Source organism: Nannobrachium achirus (assembly GCF_963921795.1).
Source record: "Nannobrachium achirus genome assembly, chromosome: 15".
Taxonomy (NCBI): domain Eukaryota; kingdom Metazoa; phylum Chordata; class Actinopteri; order Myctophiformes; family Myctophidae; genus Nannobrachium; species Nannobrachium achirus.
In genome coordinates this window covers 27,911,405-27,933,831 of record NC_137822.1, presented here as the reverse complement: position 1 = coordinate 27,933,831, position 22,427 = coordinate 27,911,405, and the positions used below count along the sequence as shown (strand labels likewise).

The window sequence follows — 22,427 nt, the reverse complement described above, 5'->3', positions numbered from 1 at the left end:
TGCTTACTGTAAGTAAAAGTATCAATACTGCAATTTAGATCTACTCTGTTAAAATTAAATGTCCGGAATTCAAAATGTACTTGAGTAAAAGTACAAAAGTATTGGCATCAAAATGTGCTTAAAGTACAAAAGTAGAAAGTACTCATTATGCAAAATGTTCCAGATTTGAGAGAGATTTGCCCAAACTGTTCTAAAATAGACAATGCAATACATTGCGAGAATCACCTATTCTCAAAGAAAGATTTCGGAAAACGAACTAGGACTTCAGCGTACATACTGTTCCTCATTTTTCTGGGGACGCGCTGGAACCCCCTCAAGGACCCCTGGGGGTCCCCGGACACTGACACGCTGAGAACCAGTGTGGTATACCCTGTGATGTTGTAGATCACAGTGTGAGCTTGTGAGCTCTTCCAGCATGTAGAATTGTAGATGCTATTTCCGTCTATAAATGGGGTTCTAGAGATAAGGACAGTGCTACTGCGACGCCGCCTCATCTGGCTTCACTATTACAAGTCATAATATCCTTTTCAACATCCTGCATTCAGCTGACGGCTTAGGACAATCTGCACGGCAACTGTACTCACATTTAATCTGCCTCTACCCAGTGGTTCTCAGAGTCCAGGGACCCTCGGGGTTCCTTGAGGGGTTTCCAAATGGACCCTTATGCCCCTATCATAGTAGGCAGTGTAGTCTTTTTAAGTCATAAAACTACAACATTACGTCATTACTCGCGGTGAAGAGCTATCCACCGCGAACCCCGACACATGATCTCTCTGTTTTTACTTTCAGACAGATCGGCCCATCACCCCGTTCACTGATTGGTCGATCTAGATCAGTCAGTCACAGTGATAGGACTTCACTGTGACTGACTATGATGGCCTCCACTTGTTTTCTCACTTTAGGTGGATAGCTTATCACCTAAAATGTGCGGTGATAGGCTCTTCACCGCAGACTCTGATAAGGGCTTTACAGGCCCGTAACTCTGAAGGTGTATAAATCCATTTGGTTCCATTTGTACACAGGCAATAGACCAGGGGTCTTCAACGTTTTCGGGCCAAGGACCCCTTAGCTGAGAGGGAGATAAAGGAAGGACCCCCCGCTTCATATTGTATAAAACTGTGTTGAGGATTTTCATCGACTTATTTGACAGCACTGTTATCAGTATATCGTCGTTGTCGGATGGAAACCTTGTATGTCCAAGATCGTTAGTTTAAAAATGAACTAAACTAGTGAAAACAGCAGATCTACAAGCACATGACGCCTCGCGGTGCGAGGCGTCGTGTGCTTGTAGATCGGCTGTTTTCACTACTTTTGTGCTACAGCCTTGTTTGATGAAGCAGGGCTTTACTTGGTGAAAAAACGTACAAACTTGAAACTTGGAGATACAAGGTTTCTGCCCGACAGTGACAATATGTTTTTCATGTTATTTGTTTTTTCAGACATTTCACCACGTTGATACTTAGTAAATTTGATTTTTTTTTTTTTTACCTCTACACCAAACCTATTTGCCAGAAATAGCCGATCTATAAGCTCAAAGTTCTCCTCAGAATAGGGATGTGAGGGTTCAAGTTGTTCATTTAAAAGAATCAACCTATCACACAAAGATTTGGCAGCCCCCTGTAGTAACTCTGAGGACCCCTTAGGGGTCCCAGACCCCCTGTGACCCCTGCAATAGGCTAAATAAAACAAGTTTTATATACCTTTGTGTAACTGTTCCCACTGATTTTCTTTGCTCAGTAGATACAGTAGTGTCAGCTTAGTGACTTAATGGGCCAGTGTAATAGAGTAGTGAAGTGTGACGTAATTTACACATCCTACCTGGTTCGCGGTTTTCTTCCCCCATTCTGAATTCCCATGGCATAGACCTTTTTCATATCGTGTCATATAAGAACTGTATTCCAATATAAACAAATTATCTCAGCGGTTTGACTCATATGGATATGAAGAATCAACTGATGGTGAGAAAACGCTAATGTTACTGTCGCCGAATTAGTTACATTTTCGCTATAAACAGGATTTATCAAATATGAGTGACTGACTATCATAAACCACACAGAGCCACCTCACCGACAATATCGCAAAGACCGTTTGTTTATTTTTGGGCCACAATGCTTATATGAGACGATTTTAAGATGACTCAATGTTATTCTCCATAGAGAATTACTTCTGTGGAACCGGGGGATGAGCGAGTCACGTCATGACTTCCTTACTCTATTGGAAATGGTTTCGTCATTGCTAATGAGTCCTGGGGGCCGTGACGCCTTGTGACTAGGGGCGTCATTTGGTCGCCGTCTGTCTCGTTTTGTTTCCTGTCTCTCTCCACTATCAAAAACTACATTAAACTAGACCTTACCCGTTCGAAGATATGTGCTGCAAAATATGTGCAGAGTGTGGGTTATGGGGAAAGTAACTGTAACTGCATGGTGTGTGTGTGAGAATATGTGGGAGCATCATAATGTAAGGAGCAGCCCATGGGGGACTCGCAGGGCCGGACTTACCATTGGGCTAGGGTGGGCACGAGCCCAGGGGCCTCAGGGGAGGGGGGCCTCAAAAAAAAAAAAAAAAAAAAAAAAAAAAAATTTTTTTCAAAAAATATTTTTTGGAACCCAAAAAATGTAGTAGGCATGATCGCAATCGCGAAATTCCATTTTTAACCCCCATACCAACAAACATGTCAGCCATGTTTGTTTACATTTCAAGAAAACATATGGCTGCTAGCTCATGAATGCCTGAACGGATTTCCATTCGGATTTTTTTGTTTGAAAGCTGTGAACAGTGTGGACACACGTGGTGCATGATCTAGGCATGGGCGTGCATGATCCGTGCACTATGAATTACATGGAAGTCTATGGAGAGGGAGGCGTTGTGGAACTTGGAAGCCATTTTGAAAAGACCCTGAATGAGTAAATTTAATGATGACATTTTAAAGTATTGCAATCCAAATAAAGTGATATTTGTGTTTAGTTACAGTACATTTTGTTTTATTATTGAGAGCTTCTGCTCTGCTGGCCGCACTGCATGTATCTGCTCTGAAAGCTTAGTGCAGTCTAAAGCCCGCCCACTCTATGTATCCGGTACTTTCCACGCACATAGGCTACACACATGCACGCAAACTCCAATTCTGTATCCGCTTTAGACCCTTCCAATGAGCCAATGAGGATACACAGTCAGATTATGCACGGGCCGGTCCGAAGGTGAGGTCACGGTGTGGTCAGGTGGACCGGAGGTGGAATTTTTGCGCGCGCACGAGGGCCTCTTTATTTCCCCTTGCCCAGGGGCCTCATGTCATATAAATCCGGGCCTGTGGGGGAGTGTATATTTATGATGGATACAAATAATTTAACAGCAAAATTAGGTGAATAGAAGTATGAGGATGTATTTGCTTGCTCCACATAATTTTTCCATACCCGTTGGAAGATGAGACACACATCACCCGTTGCATGCGTGACCCATGCAGAGAGAGAGAGAGAGAGAGAGAGAGAGAGAGAGAGAGAGAGAGAGAGAGAGAGAGAGAGACTGCAACATTCCTAACTGTGAGAGAGGTGTGTGTGGGCCCAGGGCTACAGATCCCATGGCCTGGAGGAACGGACCGTAACCATGACAACAGGCTGTAGAGCTGTAGAGTGAAGAAACGCTAATAAATAGCTAGAATTTGGGAAAAATGAAATTCGGGCTCCGTCACCGTGTGTATAATGCTAATGGCCAATGCCATGTTAAATTTTAGATCAGTCGCTGAAGCGAGTGAATAGATAATGCATTGTGTGACTGACTGACTGACTGACTGACCGATCTCCCTAATTATTATATGGATAAAAGCAGAAAAATACCCCAAAAAGTATATTTTTCCCATTTTTGTTATTATGTAACGCTGGTTGTGACCTGTTGCCGTGTGTGTGTTTGTGTGTGCTGATGTTTCAGTTGAACTCTCCAATGAACTCGGTCAGCAGCACGGAGGACATCAAGCCCCCGCTGGGGCTCAACGGGGTGATGAAGGTGCCCCCCCAGCCGTGTGGGAACCCCCTGTCACTCACCAAACACATCTGTGCCATCTGTGGCGACCGCTCCTCGGGTGAGTTACCACGACCACGTCCTCCGCGCATACAGAGTACCGCCGATTGGCCCAAACTATTACACCGATGCACCTGACACACAATCACAATACGATGTTATCGGCAGGGTTCCCACGGTCATGAAATTCCTGGAAATGTTTTAAAATTAGAAAAATATTTTTCCAGTACTGGAAAAGTTTTGGAATTTATCAAGGGTCCTGGAATAGCTATGCATTGTCTTTGGTTATTGATTTTGTTAATACCTCTGAAATGACAAATCGTCAAATATTAGAGGCAGAAATTGTGAAAATAGCCGATCTACATGCTCACTGCGAGGCGTTGTGAGCCTGTAGATCTGCTATTTTCACAATAGAACAGTGTTATACAAAATTCCTCAACTCTTAGTGCTCGTCAGGGTGCCGGGTCCCCAGTTAAAACATGATTGTTTTGGGGGTCACGGCCTGAAAAGGTTGAGAACCACTGGCATACACTACCTGTCTTTGGGCATTGTGCATAGGAGTAAGTGACTCGTTATTGAGCTGAATTATTGTTATATACCGGTAGTCCTGGAAATTGGTTCAAATATTCTGGAAGTTTTGGAAAAGTTTTGGAAATTATTGGTAAAAATGTGTGGGAACCCTGTATCGGCACAATATTGACATTGAGGTATTCGTCAAAAATGGCATGACATGAACTGCATCAGTTCTTCAGGATGCAGGAGGAGGAGGAACGTGTTTGTTTAGTGTGCAGCAAGCGTAAAGCTGTCCAAGTTTGAGAGTGAATGGGGAACAAACTACTATACCTGGAACTTGGAGCAGAGATACAGACAAATAACAATCACATTAAACGAATGATGTAGTGAAGGCCTTTATGAGCAAGCCACGTGCATCGGTTGGAGTCTTCACCGCAAAAGTGTGCTCACCGCTACAGTGTTAGGCTACTTTTCCTAAATCAAACTGAACATATTCAAAGCAGACTCTAATGGGATTCATACCGAGGCAGAGATTTGCAATCTTTACAAGTGCTTTAGACTTGATACAGGCAGCACTGGAAAATAAACCTGAATGACAGGAGGAAGGGCCACGGGGGACATTTTGTGCACATTAATACGTGGAAATAAAGACACAAAGGTAAACTGAACGCAACTGTATCCACAATGGTTAAAGCACACGCTGACACAGTCATATATACACTAGTCTCTGGAGCCAGACTGTCGGCTCACATAATATTCAAATGCTTCCACCGAACAGTCTGTGCTTTACGTGGGAAGCACTGAAAAATGCAAAGAAAATAAAGTGGATGTGCCCCCCCCGTTCCCCCACTTCCATTTCGCTTCACGTAAATACGGTAAGTCCTACTGGAAACCAAATTAGTCGAGCTCTTATGTGGCTTGCTGCTTAGCGGAAATAGACATTCAAAATACAAATATAAAGATATTTTGGCGATACTGAAGCTTCCCGTCACAACTTTTGTGAGGCACAGTTACAGACTCTATCCCATTCGAAGATTGTGGAAGAGTTGACTGGCTTGAGATAATACAGTAGAAGATATGCTCTCTTCACTCCCCCGTACTGACTCCAGACCTGCTGTCTTTCCTCCACTGGTAAACCATTCTATATGGACGAGGAGAATGTCTAGCCTGGGGCCAGCCTGTTCGCTCCGTTCCACATTTTGTATTGTCTCTACGCATCACAGATGCGTAGAGACAATACAAAATGTGGAACGGAGCGAACAGGCTGGCTCCAGGCTAGAGAATGTCTGCCACCGTAAAATCCATTTTAGTGTTCATTTAACTCTGAGAGCGAATGAGAGATACCTGGTGAAGGTCTGAAACGTTCAGTAAAAGCACTTTTGTAACTGAAGACAGTGTGTGGGACTTCTCCCTCTTTTCATGTTGAGTTTTTTCCTACGCACCTGTCCTTGTAAGTAGGTGTGCAAGAGGACTGAGAGCGTACAAATGTAACACTCTTGGAGTTACTAGTACTACTGCATGAAGGAGGCCTGTCCAAAACAGTTTACCACTTACCTTTCTTTCACATAATGGTGCTTTTAGAATAGTCAGTTTCACCCAGTCAAACACGTCACACTAAAATAAAAGCCGCAAAACCGGTGTTTACAGTACATCTCTTACTTGCGTGCATTTTCTGTAAATAACATTGTGTTGAGGTGACAGGTCATGATGTCACAATCATGTTTCATGTCTGGAATGGTCTCTTTGACAGACTCCTACGGGAGAATCTGATTGTCTCACACCTGTGAACACAGAAGAGGTGGACTATCTCTTAACTATAAGGTCCAGAGGGACTGAAATGTCAGTGTTTGAATAAACGTGACGATTGCCGAGCAAGAACTGTGAGCAGAGCGGGATTTTCTTCATGTATTTGATACTGTTCAACACATCTGAGCTAATGGATGGTGCACATTTTTCCTTAGCTTCACTAAAATTAATAAAATGCGGCATGAAAAGGGGTTCAGTTCTGATGTAAGGACAAGCAACCCTATTAAGACATGCCCAGAATAGGGACACATGGAATCTTGTATCTCAGCCTGCATTGTCCAGAATAAAGAAAAAAGGGGCTCCAGTGGTTTGTGTGTGTATTAAATCTTACTAATGGAGGTGAAACACACAGCCCTTTCATACTGTATGCACAGCCTTTTCTCTGAATGTTATGGACCTTTTCCACTCAGCGGTCAGGCAGTGTGAGTCAAAACTGCATTATACAGTAATAGCAGTTAACTACATCACAGTAAATCTTCCCTGGCAAATGGCTGTGCGAGAGACCTTGAAACTTCCCTGTAAAAAAGTTGTCTTTCAGTCTATGTGAATTATTGGATCAAGCATAATATAACTTGCCAGCTGTTAATGTAACAATTGGCAACATATCTTCAGATTATACCAATGCCAAAATAAGGCACTTGTTTTTTTTAAGATCCAGGCATTAGAAGACATTTCAGAGCAATAACTAGCTTCCTTTAGGACAGCCATATTAATTATGCGTGACTCTTGAATGTTTACCAGACAGAAATTCCTTACCCTGAAGCAATACTCTTGTAGATAAATCACAAAAACACTGACAGGGTAAGTTGGTCCTATTTGAAATGTTCACTTTTACAGGGGGTGTAATTGTTGATTATGTGGGGAAAAGACACACCTGCCAACTCCACAGGAAATGTTTGTCTAACATTGCTACGTGTCTTTACTGTCGCAATATTTAAACTCTTGTTTTCCTAAATGAATGCTGCACTTCGTCGTACAAGGATGTGACGCAAAAGTAGTGAAAATAGCTGATCAATGCGCCGCGATTCACACCATGATGCATTGTGTGCTTATAGATCTGCTATTTTGTGTGAAACTTCGTAAGAGTGAAAGTGTATAGGTCTGTCTGTGGGTTTTATAAATATTTAACCAAAGATTTTCTTATTTAGTCTTTAGTAATTATGAGCTTAATTACTAAAGTCTAGATAATAACTATTTCGGGTCCATTGGAACAGATGTTATTTTTCCATTTTCCTTCAAAGAAACTGCTTTGGACATATTATAAGGTTTCCAATTTCCACCCATCAGCAACAGCCTCCCACACGTCTTTACACGGTTAACAAACACAGTACCACTCTAAAATGTAGGCCTATTCTCTGTATTATTAATCAAGAGGCAGTTGGTTGTCATGCCAACCCTTTATTATTTGCTTGCACTACTCATGTATGGGCACTATTCAGACGAAAAGGTTTTCGTTCACTCTACTATTATATAAAATCCCATAGCAGTCCTCAAGGATTTTCTTTTATTTCTTACTGGGTATTTCAGTGCTGACTATATATCCACTGTGCCTTGAACTTTTTGAATCACTATTGTACCGCAACGTTCACGGCAAAGATTGACGACGCTGCGGTCAATGCACTTATCTGCAATTTGCAGCAAGAGCAAACAGATAATAAGATTGAATGCCCACTATTTTGGTCGATGCATTTGATTGTCATGTATTATTTCATTCATTCTCGACTTTTTGTTCCCTATGTGTCCATTTTGTCTGTTGTTGTTTTTTTGTTTTTTTTGATCATTATCTACTTTTCTGTGCACAATGTCACAGTGCATTGTGGTACATTGTATTGCATTTTGACCAATACAAATCGCGCCTGTGCCCGCTCACTTCGCATGGTATCAAACACGACACACGTGCATTATGTCCTTGTATGGGCAGTTCTGTACGTGACATCACATTGTGAGCTTGTACATCTTATATTTTCAAAAGATTGCTTTACGTTTGAAAACTTGAAATTGGACATTCTGCATAACGTGTACCTTCTACTTTTGGTAATTTAAGTACATTTTGATGATACCAACACTTTTGTACTTTTACTCAAGCAAATTTTGAATTCCAGACTTTTACTTGTACCACTTTTACTTGTTCCATATTGCAGTATTGATACTTTTTTACTTGAGTAAAACATTTTAGTACTTTTTTTCCACCACCGTCTCTGTCCCCCAGGTAAACACTACGGGGTTTACAGCTGCGAGGGCTGCAAGGGCTTCTTCAAGAGGACGGTACGGAAGGACCTGACCTACACCTGCCGCGACAGCAAGGACTGCATCATCGACAAGCGCCAGCGGAACCGCTGCCAGTACTGTCGCTACCAGAAGTGTCTGGCCATGGGCATGAAGAGAGAAGGTACAGCACATGCCGTTGAGGATAGAGTACCATCTAAACACACTGCACACCTCTTGAGTTTCAACCACTTCAACCCTAAATAGGCTATTCATGGGTTGCATTTGTAGTCCTAAACCGGCCATATTGAGGACCAACACAGGTGTTCAATTTGTCTGATTGGCATAGAACCAATGTTCTACGTTAATCAAAACACCTGTGTTGGTCCTCAAAATGGCTGGTGTAGGACTACAAATGCAACCCATGAATAGTATGCACAGTGGCCATTTTGGAGAGAAGTTGAGTCTCTTCTCACTTCCTTCACAGGTGTTACCAATCACACTGATGAAGGCTCTGTTCCATTCTGGTCAAACAGAGTCAGGCCTGTCAGGGTGCTGATATTGTGGTCTGCAAAGTGACCTTCGTAGTTCCTTGGGCGTTCCAAATTACCCCTTAAAAGGTGTGTAATTCTGATAGTGTATAAATGCAACCTATTTTGTTCCATTTGTACATTCAGAGTTATGGGGGTCCTTGAAATAAAAGGTTTGAGAACCACTGTGCTACATGAAATGGAACAGAGCCTTTATTAGTATCATTTGTAACACCTTTGAAGGAAGTGAGAAGAGACCAACTTCTGTGCAGTTTGTGCTCTACACTAAATATCTTCGGCCACTAAATATGCGTTCTGAAAGCTCACAGCACGGCGCATTGTGAGCTGGTAGATATTTACGTCTATTATCACATCCCTGATTAGGGATGCTAGGGTTCAAGTGGTTTTAATGTAACTCTCACAGGCACAAGGCACACGCTAACACTGTGCATGCACACACACACACACACACACACACACACACACACACACACACACACACACACACACACACACACACACACACACACACACACACCCACACACACACAGGTTTGCAATTATTACTTTGTGGGGACATTACACATAGTCTACTATATTTGTGGGGACATTCCAGTCATTTTTAACCCTAACCCTAACCCTTAACCTAACCCCTAAACACCTTGTGGGACACTACAATTTAAAAGGTTTTTTTCTCCGATTGTACTATCTTTGTGGGGACATGAGGTCCCCACAAAGTAGTAATTCCCTGTCCACACACACACACACACACACACACACACACACACACACACACACACACACACACACACACACACACACACACACACACACACACACACACACACGGTACAGTGTTGGCGAGGTCATACATGTGCCCTCTCTCATCCCCCACCGCTTAATTACCTCCTAATGAAAGGCGCTGTTGAAGCGCTGGGCAGCGATCTATCAGAACCACCTGCATTAAGTGTGCTCAGCGGAGGCGGGAGCGCGGGCTTCAGGACCTTGCGTGGTTCCTCATTAGCGGAGTGTTTACCTGTAGGAGTCTCTCACAACCTCCGGCCAGAGAAGATGCGAAGCGGTAATGAAGACAAATCCTCTGATCTGATCTTTGAGGACAAATTATTATGGCGAGCCAGAATCGAAAAGGAGGAAGAGGGTAGAATGTGATAAGGAGAGAGAGAGAGAGAGAGAGAGAGAGAGAGAGAGAGAGAGAGAGAGAGAGAGAGAGAGAGAGAGAAAGGGGAGAATCCATGCCAGTGTGAATCAGGGGTTCTCACCCTTTTCTGGAGCTGGTGTAAATAATATTAACAACATTTATCACTCTTGAGATATTAAGCAACATCACACAAGAGGGAGTGCTGTTATCATTTATACAGCAGTTCCAGTCGAGATTATGTTGCTTAGCAACATTCTTGTTGATGGAGTCCTGAAGAAACTATAATATAGTTTCTTCAGGACTTATTTGTGGCCAGAGCCGAAATAAACAACCACATTGTCAACAGCAATATAAACTTGCTAGCTTGATGGACAGTTTGTAATAGTACTTTAAAGCAAGGCCATGCTATTAAATAAGATGTTCACTTGTTGATTTATCGGCAAGGTTACAGTACCTTTGGCTCAGGATGTTGTGCCTGATGGATAACTAAAGCAACAACGAATGTGTGATCCCTCTGTAAGAGCCCTTTGCTTCATGTCATGGTCCTGTAAGGGTTAGTACAGTACTTAAGTAAATGTACTTAGTTACTTTACACAACTGCCTGGGAACCTTTCCATTCCAGGACAGCCACTCTAATGCCTGGCCACTGCCACGGTGCCACTCCTTGGTTGTGTCTGCTGATATACTGTATGGCCCAAATGACCAAAATGCCACACGATAAAGAGAAAGAAATCTTGCCAATATGGGCTTTGAGAGAGTCAGAGGCTAGCTTTAGTTTTCCGCTGTCCTCTCCACTCTCCTCTCATTTCTTTCTCCCTGAAGAGGGATTTACCAGTATGTAGGGTAGGGCTTAGTGCAATATAAATACATTTAATGGACCATAGCATCCCTATTCTGAGGCGAACATTCCGTGAAAACATCTACAAGGTCACAATGCAATGCATTACTCAGCTTGTAGATCCGCTGTTTTGCCGTGTAGAGGGAAGAAGGAGGGGGCCTAGTATAAACCCCGGGGGGACTCCGGTTAAATGAGCACATAAAAAATAAAACTAAATATTGATATCGATACAGGGCCTTAACGATACGATACGATTTCTATATTTGGAGCACAGACTGTGTGCGTGTGTGTGCTTGCACGTGTGTGTGTGTGTGTGTGCGAGGCCGCGCAGGTATTCACATTCACAAACTCTTTGTAGGATAAGTGTCAGTCCCAGAACAAACACAATAAGAACACTAGTTGGCTATGATAGGTGGATTCTTTAGTAGCTTTTCCCAGACCAATTTGTCTTGACCTCAACTTGGCCCTCCACCTCCGATCCCCCCACCTCACCCCGCCCAACAGCCCCCCCCCCCCCCCCCCCCTCCTCCACCCGCTCTTATTTCTATCATTGTGGGGCTTGCTACTCCGTTCAAGGATATTACCGTTGTCGGGTGGAAACCTTATATGTCCAAAACCGTTAGTTTTGCATTTATCATTTAAAAATGATTCAAACTAGTGGAAACAGCCGATCTACAAGCACACAACGCCTCGCACCGCGAGGAGTTGTGTGCTTGTACATCTGCTGTTTTCACTACTTTTGTTGCGACGGCCTTGTATGATGAAGCAGGGCTTTACTTTGCGAAAGAACGTACACATTTGAAACTCGGAGATAGGAGGTTTCCGCCCGACAACAACGGTATTATCATTTACTCGCTTTTTTTCACCTCGGCTCCGCGCTGCGTAAGCTTTCCCCACACCGTACCCCTAGGGCTGAGCAGCAGAAGAACAAGGCAGCGCGGTAGCCCAAAAGGCTAAGCGAATCCGCAGAAAAACAGGATTAAATGAATTTATGCTCTCCCAGTCAGGGCAGGGAGGGGTGGGGTGGGGTGGGGTGGGGGATAAAGCTAACATGATTTCAGCCCTCCTCACCTCTCCCTGACTCCAACACAAGTATTCTACCCTTGGGCTGACCTCTACCGCCAGACAGCAGTTCCTCTAAAGTGGGGCCCCTTCTCTCTCTCTCTCTCTCTCTCTCTCTCTCTCTCTCTCTCTCTCTCTCTCTCTCTCTCTCTCTCTCTCTCTCTCTCTCTCTCTCTCACTCTCTCTTGTTCTCCCACTCCCCCCGCCTCAGCCCCCCACCCCCACCCCCTTCCCTAGAACCCCAACCACCACACCACACCACTGCAGGCCCCGTTTTCACCCCCCCATTTCTGTGATTCAGGACATGGGATAGAAACAGGAGAAGGGGGTGGCAAGAAAGCTGTGTGTGTGTGTGTGTGTGTGTGTGTGTGTGTGTGTGTGTGTGTGTGTGTGTGTGTGTGTGTGTGTGTGTGTGTGTCTGTGTGTGTGTGTGTGTGTGTGTGTGTGTGTGTGTGTGTGTGTGTGTGTGTGTGTGTGTGTGTGTTTGTGTGTGCGCGTGCGTGTGTGTGTGTGCGTGCGCGCGTGCGCGAATGCATGCGAGCATGTTCAAGCATGTAGACTGCACACATACTGTATATATATATATATATATATATATATATATATATATATATATATATAGACAGTATACTGTGTGTGTGTGTGTGTGTGTGTATATATATATATATATATATATATATATATATATATATATATATATATATATATATATATATATATATGTATAAATAAATATACACTCACACACAGTATGTATTGTATGTGCTTCAATATTATTTTCTCCCATAAAGGACAATATGTTCTATGTTCTTTTATAAAAAACTACAACCGCAGTAAAAAAGGTTTTATTAATCGTTGTGTGGAAGACAAACACATAAAAAAGCCACAGTTTCATTTGGTGGTTTTTAGAAGAAGTAGGCTGCTGGCCTGCAGCCTTCTGAAAAGATACCCATACATACACACACACATGTGCACCGGTGCTTGCGCGCGCTCACACACACACACACACACACGCACGCACGCACGCACGCACGCACGCACGCACGCACACACACACACACACACACACGCAGAAGCGTGCATCTTTCTCAACCTCTCTTGAGGGTTGGAGGTGCGGTTTTCTGTTGCCTCGGTCGAAGTGAGTCTCCATGTCTGCTCAGCACGCAAACCACTTCCTGAGTGTCTACTCTGCCAGACCAATCGGATGACAGAGAGACGGAGGGAAAAAAACCTAAACACAAGGCTTTACTTCAAGTAGACATTTATTTACACTACATCGAAGAAGAGGAGGGGGGAGGGGGAGGACGGGACGACTATTAGACAAAGTCTCCATTGATGTCTCTGCGTGCTCTTTGAAAGCCATTCTGTCACGGTGCGGGTATCTGACGGCGAGTCACGCCGCAAATGAGGAGTGACACTCCATGCGTTATTTATATGTCGATAAGTGATTTGTGTACAAAAGGAGCTGGCTGTTTGTCATTTCATTCTACATGAAAAACACATCTCTTTGATAGGGAGGCTGAGGGTTAGTCCTTGAACTGTTGCACATCGCTGTGTTGTGCGTAATGTGGGTTTTAAAGGTCCCTCAATGCATTCCGTCCACGCTGCCAAAGCAATTATTGATGATTCTGCCTTGGATATGTTTACTGGCATGACGCTTAGCGGGCTGTGCTGCACTGTTTGTACACTTGAGATGCACACTGAGGGAGGCAGTTGTACTGCATGTATACATTTGATTTGTGGAAAAAAGAAGGAAAAAAAAAAGAAAAGGAAAGGTTTTGACACATTATTCCCCAAATATGGACACCAGGGTTACTGTTGTCATTATGTCATTCCTTTTCAATTAAATTGTTATGAATTATGATATTATTATCAAACATAATTATACACTGTCAGAGTTGAGGAGACCTTGAAAGTTTGAGCAACACTGCTCTGGACCAATATACCATGAACAATTGTTGTATAACCCTAGTCGTCATTATAGTTTGCAACCAACTGAATTCTATACAGCAGCTTTATGTTTCAAGCTACAGAATTAACATCACTGCCGCAGTGCCGCTACCCAGAACAGTCTGTCTGTTCGCCCATGTTTGGGGGGCGATGTGTGTGTATCTGTACATGTATGTATTCACGTGTATGTGTTAGAAGAACTGAGTAAAAAAAGGAGCAAATCGTCGCTGTCCGATGAAAAACCTTGTATGTCCAAAACTGTTCGTTTTGCATTTATCATTTAAAAAAATGATTTAAACTAGTGAAAACAGCCGATCTACAAGCACACAACGCCTTGCGCTGCGAGGCGTTGTGTGCTTGTAGATCTGCTGTTTTCACTACTTTTGTGCGACGGCCTTGTATGATGAAGCAGGGCTTTGCTTTGCGAAAAAATGTACACATTTGAAACTTGGAGATACAAGGTTTCTGTCCCGACAGTGACGAAATGGTAGCTGTGGTATGACATTCATTGTGTGTGCATATATATGCAGCAGTAGTGACCGGAACCAGTTTTATTACACGCAGCCGTTCAGGAGGAGCGCCAGCGAGCCAAGGACAGGAATGACAACGAGGTGGAGTCCACCAGCAGTGCCAACGAGGACATGCCCGTGGAGAAGATCCTGGAGGCCGAGCAGGCCGTGGAGCCCAAGACGGAGACCTACATCGAGACCAACCTGGGCGTGCCCTCCAACTCGGTGAGTTAAAACCCATTTTGGAACGGGAGCCCTGTTTTGTGACTATACTGTAACTTTCAAGACGGGAACCCCCTTTTGGGGTTCTTGCTGCTATGTACAGTATATCTGTAGCCAATCTACAAGCACACAATGTGCTTGTAGATCTGCTATTTTCACTACTTTTGTGCGACACTTTTGTATGATGAAGTGGTGTTTTTAAGAAAACAAAACATACAAATTTGAAACTTGGAGATAGAGTACAAGATTTCTGCCTGACAGTGACATAATGTAAGTTTGAAGTTTTTCTGCAAACTTAGGTCAAGATTTAGAAAGCGTTTTTAGAATCGGCGAGATGTGTTAAAAGCCTGATTTATTGCGACCGAAGGTCGCAGTTTACCATGAGAAATGTCACAGCTTGTCTCCGTGTACAAAAATGTGTCATAATGATGTCATCATGCTCTGATGTCACTGTGATGTCAGGGGAACCACTCTACCAGAATGGGTTTGCCGGCTCTGACATCACGCTCTGGCTTCATTGTGATGTCACACTAACAGAATCCCTTTTATGCCCATATATGGAGTTCCCTGATGTCATCAATATTAATGATGCCCTGTTAGAGAGATCCCTGTGATGCCAGGGGGAACAAATCCCTTTAATGCCCATGTATGGAGATATGGAGATCCCTGTGATGCCAGGGGAACAAATCCCTTTTATGCCCATATATGGAGATCCCTGATGTCCACATCACTCGCTTGTCGCCCTGAGGTGTCTTACTAGTACAGTATACCTCACTGTAGGACTCTTTTTTTGAAGCGGTGAAAACCGCTTCCAATGAATGGCTTTGTGTGTATCACGCCCATATATGGTCATTTCAGTCCAGAATGAACAGGCTTTTTCAAAAACAGAATGTCCGTTTAATTACCATATATGGTGATCTCAGTCCAGAATGAACAGGGTTTTTCAAAAACACAAAGTATGTTACCTTATGTCCATATATGGTCACTCCAGGCCAGAATGAACAGGTTTTTCCTGTCCCACAGAATGTCCGTTTAATTACCATATATGGTGATCTCAGTCCAGAATGAACAGGGTTTTTCAAAAACACAAAGTATGTTACCTTATGTCCATATATGGTCACTCCAGGCCAGAATGAACAGATTTTTCCTGTCCCGTACGTGTAAAATATCAGTCCAGAATGAATAGGCTTTTTCAAAAAGCAAAATGTCGATGTCCCTCCCGGTTAGATGAATGGATACTTTGAGGATTGGTCAAGCTTCACATGATAATTTGGCCTTCAGGGTTTAAAAAATGTAGTAAGCCACAAATACATTCAGAATAGAGGTTTTATCTGTCCACCGCTTCACTTCGAACCTAGGTTTGATTTTTTTTTTTACAGTCGACCTTCAAGCAGCCTGCAGGTCGGCTGTTTTCGCGTCTGATTGGTCATCATTGATTATAATATAATCAATGATCGGACAATAGTATTGTCCGAGAGATAACTTCAGTTAAAAGGTTAACTAAAAACAGGTTCAATTTTGCTGGCATAAAAGTGACCTAGAACACAGTGAACAATGTGTTCACTCTGTTGTCTATAGCAACCACACTAATACAAACTACTTTATTAAGAAAATAACAAGTAAAAAGAAGTAAGCAAAACTAAATTGTTAAAAATGCAAATGGAAAAAAGTGGATTAGGTGGGGAATGCGAGTCTGCGAATGCGAGTCTGAAGAGTTGGGGTTTGAGGGTGGTTTTAAACTTGGCGAGGGTGGGGGCAGCTTAGATGTGAGCTAGGACAGAGTTCCATATAGGGAAGGGGCCGCAACTGAGAAGGCCCTGTCACCCAGGGTTCATCACTTTGTTTGGGGGACCACCAGGAGATTGTGAGTGAGAGGGTGGGGGGGAGGGGGGGAATGGCGGTGGAGGAGGTCAGAGAGGTAGTGGGAGGTTGGTTGTTGAGGGTCGATCTTGTACGTAGGTGGTGAGCATTATTGTGAAATCTAGTCTGTGTTTGACTCCAACGCACCTGTCCTTGTAATTAGCTGACCTAGACGACCTTTTCTAATAGGAAAAGAGCAAATAGTGGCAAGTAACATCAGAGTATAGTACCACGCAGCACTTGTTTTCACTGTCAGTGGTATAACACCCACACCCACACATGCACGCACGCATGCACGCACGCACGCACGCATGCACGCACGCACATGCAGCTCGCAGGTGAATACCACATGCAGTAGTACACATCGTACAATACATTCAGACCCAAATGTGTTGTTAAACACTGTATTAGTCAGCATAGTGGGACAAAACAGGAAGAGGGAGGGAGGTTTCACTTGGTGTGTTTGTGGTCCACATACAGTACTAGCCGGCTAGGCCATCCAGAGAGCCGTTAGAATGATCATAACTCGGTGCATGTGCCATGTGCTGAAAGTTGAAAGTTCTGCCGCCATTTTGTGGTAAATGTGGTAACTTTGCACAATCTTCCTGTTCCTGTGTGTAGGGTAACGTGGGTAGCAGGGTAATGAGTTCACAGACGGTCTTGATGTGACTCGACTCTTCTCTCTCTAACGGTAGAGCAGTGTTTCTCAACCTTTTCAGTCCGCGACCCCCAAAATAATCATATTTTAACTGGGGACCACCCTATCCTGACGAGCACCGATAGTTGAGGCATTACATTTTGTATAACACGGTTCTATTGTGAAAATAGCAGATCACAACGCCTCGCAAAGCGACATGCTCACAATGCTCACAACGCAAGGTGTTGTGAACATGTAGATCGGCTATTTTCACAATTTCTGCCTCTAATATTTGATAATTTGGCCAATGTTTAGTTTGTCATTTTAGAAGTATTAAAATGTCTTAAATTGTCACTTTAGAAATATGCATATATGCTCTATAGTCTATACACTTAAACTTTATGTTGGTTTCTTTACTGTTGAGTGAGAAAGCAATGTTGCACATTAAGTTAATCATCTGGGGACAACCCAAAATAATTTGGGGACCCACCTGGGGGTCCCAACCCACAGGTTGAGAACCACTGCGGTGGAGTGTACAAATGCTACCAAATGGACCCTGTGACATTAAATGAACGTTGGGGATTTTATTGTCCCCACGGTCCGAACAGAATATTATAGACCAGTGGTTCTCAAAGTGGGGTCCGGGGAGGGCGTCCTAAGCTATCAAAATCTGCTTCATAACTTTAACCCTATTTGATACTTCTAGATATTAGCTTTGATACTAGCCGATCTACAAGACAACATTAATAATGGCAATTAATCATTTTGAAAACTTCAAACACAAGTCCCATTTTATGTGGGTCCCTGGCAAACAAAATGTTTGACAACCAATGATATATAGACTAACATGGTTGTAGTGTACATTCCTTTAAAGGAGTCTTCCAGCCATGAGATGTGTATTAAAAGGGGAAATGAGGTCTGTTGGCTCTGTTTAGTCATTCGTTACCTGCTGGCTGTTTCTGAAGTGCAGTGGTGCACACTGCACAGTAGCACAAGTACATTTACTGAAGTACTGCATTTCAGGACAATGTTAATGTACTATGTATCAGAGGGAATATTCATAATATTAATAGGAAATATAAAATATGTATACGTTTCCACATGATAACTTCTACTCCACTACATCTCAGAGGCAAATATTGTACTTTTTTATCCCACTACATTTGACAGCTGTAGTTACTAGTTACTTGCAGATTTGTATTATTAATAATTCATCAAATTATTAATAATAATACAAAAAAACCTTTTGAAAATAATTGATTAATAACCAATAATTATACTTCTGAAATTGGCATTTGGCATAATCACTTTTGCCACTTTAATATATTTTAATGCTTTTGTACTTTGACTTTGAATGCAGGGCTTGTCCTAAAGTATTGTTACTCTGTGGTACAGCTATCTTTACTTACTCAAAAGTGCTGCTTCCACCACTGCTGAAGTGGCATTCTAGCGCTGACAGGTAGGAACCTGCCCCCTGCTGGCAGGGACTGAGATGGACTTTCAGTTCCAGCTCAATACTTTAATATGAAATATTATATTATATGTGGTAAAGACAACACGCCCCATTACAAGCTCACAGAAAGAAAAAGTGCCAACTTGCGCCTTGTGCACTCGTGGCCCTATATGGCCTACTTATGCGCCAGCAGAGCGCACAAGTACTGTGCTGTTCCCTCATTGGCTAAAGGCCCTGCCTTTGTACTGTCGGACGGAAACAGACGTCCGGAAACAGACAGCAGCGAACGCAGTACTTGCGCGCACTGCTGGTGCAAGTAATCGGGCATTAGATGGAGGATGTTGGGTCCTCAGTTAATGATCTGCATAGAATCCTGATCCCACGCAGTACAGCACAGAGACAATTGAAAACAACTGGTCAGTGGTCAGTGTTCACCTGTACCATTTGCCTTATATCCTGCTTCGGGAGAGTATTTCTTGCTGGTCGTTCAGTCCGAGTGTATCAAAGGGTGCATTCAAAAATGCGCACCGGGTGTGGTTATAGGGTTAGGGTTAGGTTTAGGCATAGTTTTACTGAGGTTAGGGTTAGGTTTAGGGTTAGGTTTAGGCACTCACTACACTGAGCACACTCCCGGTGCGCATTTCCGAACGCACCCTTTGATACACTCGGACTGAACGACCTGCAGAAAACACTCGCCCATCCTGCTTCTCACCATCACCCCCTACAACCCCGCCACAGCTACCAACACCTCCCCATAAGCCCTGTAGGCTATATTTCTTTTTCCTAGGATGGCGGTCGGACAGGCGAGCTCGTTTCGGTTCACGTCTTGACAACAAGGCAAGGCGGGCCGACAGTGAGGCGCGCGAGGCGTTCCCGACGGAGCCGGTAGGCGAGCGAGTGCCCACGCCGAGCAGGCAGGCATGAGGGCTCACTGCCGGCGTGCCTGCTTCGCTGTCAAGTGATGCAAAAAGTTATGCATGTGTCGTAGAACCTTGCATATACTGTGCACAGCACTACGCAGGAAGTAGAGTGAACCAAGACGGGAGGCCGTGGTTTGACGGAATAGGTTATCGTGTTAAGCGCAAGGAGCGCTCCCTTAGCTCCCGACCCAGCTCAGCTCAGCTCAGCCAGCTCACAGGGCATCTGAGCTCAAGGTGTCCCAAGCACCATCCTAGGGAAAAAGATATGCTGTTAAAAACACTGTGGGCCGGCAGTGTTTTGACAGAGAGGAGACCGTGGAGAATGAATAATGCAACAGACGGTTCCTGAAAGCATAGCATGAAGCTCTGGCTTTCTCAGGAATTCTGCTAGAACATGAGAAAGAGAGAGAGAAGGAGGGAGAGAGAGAGAGAGAGAGAAGCTGTGTAGTAGCCTGCTGAAGGAGGCAAAATGAAGGAAGGGTGGAGATTGGAGAAGGAGAGAGATGGATGGTGGAGGGGAAGAGCAGGGGCGTCAATTGGGTATGGCAGGGGTATGCATCTGCCATACCCTGGGTCCAGGGGGGAGAATAAAAGTTACTTTTAAATATAAATCCATGAATGTATCTTCGTCTATCTGTGCTGGTTATGTTGTTAAATTACATTAAAATAACTACAAATGCAAAATTTAACAAAATGGTCACTTTAACAAGGTATTATAATTATATTCTCCACACTTTTATTGTCCCCATCTTGACATATTCCCAGGTTCCGCAGGTCAGCTGCACAGTAATTCATTATTGATAATTGTGGCACGTTTACTATGCCAAGTTTAGCTGCACTTGAACAAACCGTAGAAACAGGGGAAAAATACAATGTACTTCTTAAAATAAATGTATCATGCCTGTTGCTAAGGTATGGCAACATGACTGGTGTCTTGCACGCGCGCCTTTGCGCGCGTGCAAGACACCAGTCATGTTGCCATACCTTAGCTCTTTCCTGAACTGACGCCACTGGGGAAGAGAATGAGCTAGAGAGAGAGAGAGTGAGCGCTTCTTCTTGGACTGGTGCTCCAGGCGAGGGAAATGTCCTGTGAAGTGAAGGTAGACTGTCGGGGCTCTCATATGAGTAAATGGGGGGGCTATTTTTGGGGAGGGCCGGATGGAAACATACGTACCGGTATATCATCATCGCTGTCTTGTGGAAACCGGGTATGTCCATAGACCGTTACTTTTCAGGAAATGGAGAAAAAAAGAACCTGTGTTCCACGGATCCAGTATACGTGTAGTTATTATATTTAGTCAATTTTTTTGTTTATATTTTTTCTTCGTTAAATGTTATAAAACCCACTTACGAGTGTAACCACTTTAACTTGAACTCCCCCCCAGTTATAGTGAAAATAGGCGATTTATCATGACATGTTGTGAGCTTGTAGATAGGCTTTTTGCTCTACTCATTAATTTCCCCCCCAAAAAAACATTGAAATATAGAGATACAACAATATTAGAATATTAGGGAGAGGGACACTTTATAGAGTGGCTGGCAACACTGACACACCAGAGCAGAACCGTGGACCTCACTGTCCACTGACACCATAGGGGGCATCCAAAAGGAGTTTTAGATGCACTGTATTTCTCTGTTATTCATCATCATAATCCATTGGAAATTCATGTCACGGGCTCCACAGGTATTGCCATCATTCCTTTATGGCTTCTTGCATCACATTTGGACCACATTCCAGTTATTTCCCTCAGACATTCTGATTCCGTTGCAGTTGGCAGCTGGCGTATTATATATACATATGAATAGTATGATATTATATGTTTGCATATTGCAGTATTATTTATTGGGATATTTTATTCGGGGTGGGGCCCAGTTTGTTGGCACCAAGCCTGAGTTATACGCTCACAAACGCGTCTCTCTGCGACACGTTGTGAGCTTATCAGATCGGCTATTTCCGGTGCGTGACACCCGCTCGCGGTGGTGGAAAAAGTACTCTTATGTTTTTTTACTTAAGTAAAAGTATCAATACTGCAATATAGAAATACTTTACTTTTTTAACAGCAGACATACAAGCTCACGTCGCGTCGCAGATGCAGCCCGTTGTGAGCTTGTAAATAGGGAAATTAAGCGGCGCGTTTCTAATACGGCGACGGGAGGCGGGACTACGGCTGCTATGACGTAATCGCCGTAGCGATCAAAATGGTTAAGCAAAGCCTCGGCGGCGACGGGTTCCCACCCCTTTCACTGAACGCTTTGGTTCCCATGGCGACGCGTACACGCAGCAGACGGAGTAGGCGCTACGTGGGAAGGGACCTTCTGCCGTAGTAGAGGCGGCTGCGGCGACGGCAGGTTTAACTATCAAGCGCGGATCATTTCCGATTACCGTTGTCATCTGCCGTTGCCGTAGCGAGCTTAAACTCGCTAATCCCACTCGGCTGCGGCGCCGGAAGCTCGGTACAGCGTCTGCGCAATGCACTATGGGGCGTTGGAAACCCGTGGATAAACATCTTTTGTAATAGCCGGTTTTCCATATGCATGGTTAGTTACTTTACACCACTGCCCGCGTGCAACTATAGGTATAACTCAGGCAATAGTATTGGAATGTGTGTGTGTGTGTGTGTGTGTGTGTGTGTGTGTGTGTGTGTGTGTGTGTGTGTGTGTGTGTGTGTGTGTGTGTGTGTGTGTGTGTGTGTGTGTGTGTGTCCGTAAGGAGTCCCCATGCCATGGCAGGCAGGCCCTCCCGGACTATGACCTC

General features: G+C 43.8%; 1 protein-coding gene across 1 annotated transcript in view; it reads left to right on the top strand.

The window, feature by feature from the left end:
• Window positions 1-22,427, top strand: part of rxraa (retinoid X receptor, alpha a) — a 269,828-nt gene that overhangs the window by 219,463 nt on the left and 27,938 nt on the right. The window contains 3 exon segments of the mRNA XM_080743804.1: window positions 3,919-4,069; window positions 8,537-8,716; window positions 14,636-14,805. Of these exon segments, the coding sequence (XP_080599930.1) occupies window positions 3,919-4,069; window positions 8,537-8,716; window positions 14,636-14,805 (501 nt within the window).